At 46.9% G+C, this 3,483-nt stretch overlaps 1 protein-coding gene across 1 annotated transcript; it reads right to left on the bottom strand.

The window, feature by feature from the left end:
- Window positions 1-273: 273 nt before the first annotated feature.
- LOC135671019 (receptor-like protein kinase FERONIA) lies at window positions 274-3,387 on the bottom strand. Its single transcript, XM_065178876.1, has 2 exons — window positions 3,296-3,387; window positions 274-3,210 (listed from the first exon to the last, which is right to left on the bottom strand). The coding sequence occupies exon 2, from the start codon at window positions 3,095-3,097 to the stop codon at window positions 536-538; it is 2,562 nt and encodes an 853-aa protein (XP_065034948.1). The 5' UTR covers window positions 3,098-3,210; window positions 3,296-3,387; the 3' UTR covers window positions 274-535.
- Window positions 3,388-3,483: the final 96 nt, after the last annotated feature.

The raw sequence follows: 3,483 nt of genomic DNA, 5'->3' as shown, positions 1-3,483 counted from the left end.
TTGAGTATTAGATCTTTATCCAATTACTTAAACATCTTAGATTAGTGGATCTGTGTCCAATAATCTCTTAGTGGGTCTCACTCAAAATCTCCAATAATTCAAAAATTTATTGGATATGTAATAAGATCACACCTTTTAAAATATGTTTAGTTTTCAAAAGTTTGCAGCAGCACATCACAAGTAAAATTACCAAACGAATGAAATAAGAGTAAAAAAAAATCTAACACGGAATGTAATTCTATTGTCAGCAGAGACGTATCCAACACTCCAAGCTAAAGAAGCAGCAGTTGTTGCAGCTCCATAGGGTTTACATGACAAATCTCTATTGCGAATTGCAATAAACATGACAATTCTAACATTAGTTCAAGTATAAAATACATTATCGATATGTAATAAATTTTATATATTGATAATTATTGCAGTATTAATATCATGAATATTATATATTAAAATATCTTATGAGATATCCGTAGATGCACTTAACGTCTTATTTGAGTTTTTAATCTCTGAGAAGGTGACGCTAAGAGCCAGTCACTCAGAGCCAGTGACTCCGATCATCGGAGTTTTTATTTTCTGTCCCGACAAACAACACAGTCTCATCGGAGATCCCTCCATCGATGCTGTCACTTTCCTCTGCTCTTTCCTGTAGTTGGAGGGCAAGCTCAAGGTTCCGAACCACATCAACCATGGAGGGTCGTTCCTTCCCGGTATCAGCCAAACATTTCACTGCAGTCTGTACAAACCACTTGAAACTCAGTGGAGCAATCTTATCCTTCAAGTAGGGATCAATGATCATGTCGAGCATGCCATTCTTTTGGCAGTGCAGTACCCACTCCGACAAGCTCACCTTTTCATCTGAAAGCATGGGGTTAAGAGCTGGCCGAGCACACAGGACCTCAAACAGCACGACCCCAAAAGAGAAGACATCAGATTTCTCTGTGAGCTGCATCATTCGAAAGTACTCTGGATCGAAGTAACCAAAGCTTCCCTTCACCATCGTGGTGACATGGGACTTGTCGGCGGGCGGACCAATCTTCGAGAGCCCGAAATCTGAAACTTTTGCAACCCTTTTGTCATCTAACAGTATGTTTGTTGCCTTCACATCTCGATGTATGATGGTACGCTTGGCACCTGTGTGAAGGTAATGCAGACCAAGTGCAGCCCCGATGCAGATCTCAAGCCGCTGTTTCCATGGAAGAGGCGGCTTCTGTGTCTTGCAAAGATGCTCGCGGAGGGTCCCCTGGGCCATGTAATCGTAGACTAGGATCATCTCACAGTTCTCCTCACAGTAACCGATCAAAGAGACAAGGTGGTTGTGTCGGAGCTTGGAAAGCATCTCAATCTCAGTCCGGAATTGATGGACACCTTGCTCGGACATCGGGTTAGCACGCTTGATGGCTACCTTTGTGATCCCACCATCTATCTCCCCACGGTAGACCTTTCCGAACCCACCAATTCCAAGAAGAAGGGACTCATCGAAGTCATTTGTGGCAGCTTTTATCTCTGCAATGGAGAAGTAGCGGCAGCGGTTGGACTGAGCCGACGCAGCGGAACATGTGTTGCCATAGAGGGAGAGATGCGACAAACCATAAGGCCCATTGCTTGTAGCTGCACCCTTCCCTTCCTTCATCATCTTCTTCTTCTGGCATTTGCACATTCCAATCAGGCAAAAACCAGCGAGTAAAACAGCAAAACCTCCGACCACGCCACCAACAATAACAGGAACTTCACTCTTATGTTTCGCACTCCCCTTCCTGAGATCTCCAGGATCAACGTAGAGCGGCGAGCGTGCTCCTGGATTAAGACCAGCCAGGCTGTTATTACTGTTCTGCAGCTTGAACACCTCAAGCCCATTCAAGATGGCATCATAATACTCTGGGTTGGCGAGTGTATATGGATGAAGCTCAACCCACAGATCCATCTGCCCTCTTCCCATTGTCATCACCACATAGTCCCTGTACACAGGGATACCGATCCCGCCACTCCAACCAATGACATCAGCTTCTTTTGTTGCAGTCTGGTTATTAAGGTAGATGTCAAAGACTCTCTGGTTTATCTTCACCATCGGATACTGGATTTCACAGAAATGTAGCCGGACAAGGTAATAGAAGCCAGCATCCACTGGGAGAATCCAGGTTAAATTGTAGTTCAAGTTCACCCGTGCATTTGGACCCATTGATCTTGCGGTGGAGTAGACATCCGGTGGTGCAATGTAACTTGGAACACTGGTCGGGTATGTGATGGTAACATTCGGATCATTGGAGTAGGACACACCAAATGCAGCCCCATAAATGTAAGGCGAGTCGTCGTCCCAAGAGCGGAACAAGCCGGAGTCTTCGATGGGGGGAATTGCTTGCCCTCCCACATTGAGCCGGTAAACCGTCTCCAGAGCTTGGTCGGGATCGATAGTGTAAACAATATGACCATCATCTCCATCGACAAGCAAAGGTGTTGCTGAGCTAAACAAGTCAGGGATTGATAGAATCTCGATACCGTTAATGAAAGCATAGGAGTTGGGATGGGTGGTCGATGGGGTGAAAGTGAGGTTTAGGCCGCCGGTGGAGACGTTTACGCAGTATTCACGGATTAGATAGGCGAAATTTAGGGCATCGGCAGTTAGGTAGGCGCTGAAGTTGTTAAGAAGGGTGTAAGGGCCAGATGTAACGGAGAAGAAGGCATCGGAAGCGGCATGGTTGGAGTAATCGGAAGGGTAGAAATGGAGGCGGATAAATTTCCGGCCGGCGCTGAGAGGGAAGCGGTAGGTGAAGGGAGAAGTGAAGACCCGAGCGGTCGAGTACGGGACCGCGGAGACCGATGGATCTTGCTGTAGAGCGTCGAAGCCGCCGCTACCGTTCAAGGAGGGGGCGTACCTGGTTCCGGTGTCGCCAGTCCAGGTTCGTCCGTCGAAGCTAGATGCCTGGCCGGAGGCGCCGCAGTTGAGGAGGATGTCGTCTCTTGGCACGTAATAGGTGGAGTTGTCTACAGCAACGACGACCAAAGTAGTCGCCAGTAGCAAGAAGGCGAAGGAGGCACAGAGAAGGGAACGGAGCTGCATCAGAGACCATGACTGATCCAGGAAAAGGAACCCTAAATCCATCAAAAATCGGATCTTTAACGAAGAAATCGATTGGCCTCACTCTACTCTCCGGAATTCAGCAGGGAAAATTAGCATTCAACATCTAAATCTTCAACTCCCGCGCTCACGTTCAGCTAAAAGCAGAGGAAAACCAGCTAATATTGCATCAAAATCAACCTTGGAAACAAGGGAGAAATCAGGCGGTAGAGAGAGAGTTACCACGAAGAACTGCGAGAGAGTTGAATTGGTAGTCGCGGAGGGGAGGCGTTCATAATATGAGTCGGCGCCACAATCGTCGCAAGCAATAGATTGCAAGAGTCGAGATGTTTAATTGAATAGGATGAAGTCTGCGTCAACACTCTCACACACGGAGTCAACATAAAGACTGACATCCACTCGAATTTGGA

This window comes from Musa acuminata, unplaced genomic scaffold (assembly GCF_036884655.1).
Source record: "Musa acuminata AAA Group cultivar baxijiao unplaced genomic scaffold, Cavendish_Baxijiao_AAA HiC_scaffold_1137, whole genome shotgun sequence".
In the NCBI taxonomy this organism is placed as follows: Eukaryota; Viridiplantae; Streptophyta; class Magnoliopsida; order Zingiberales; family Musaceae; genus Musa; species Musa acuminata.
The sequence above is the reverse complement of the archived record's forward strand: the minus strand, read 5'-3'. Positions and strand labels throughout refer to the sequence as shown.

Bases quoted from the DNA above. Each gene is read 5' to 3' on its own strand.
- LOC135671019 (XM_065178876.1), bottom strand. From the start codon at position 3,097: ATGGATTTAGGGTTCCTTTTCCTGGATCAGTCATGGTCTCTGATGCAG.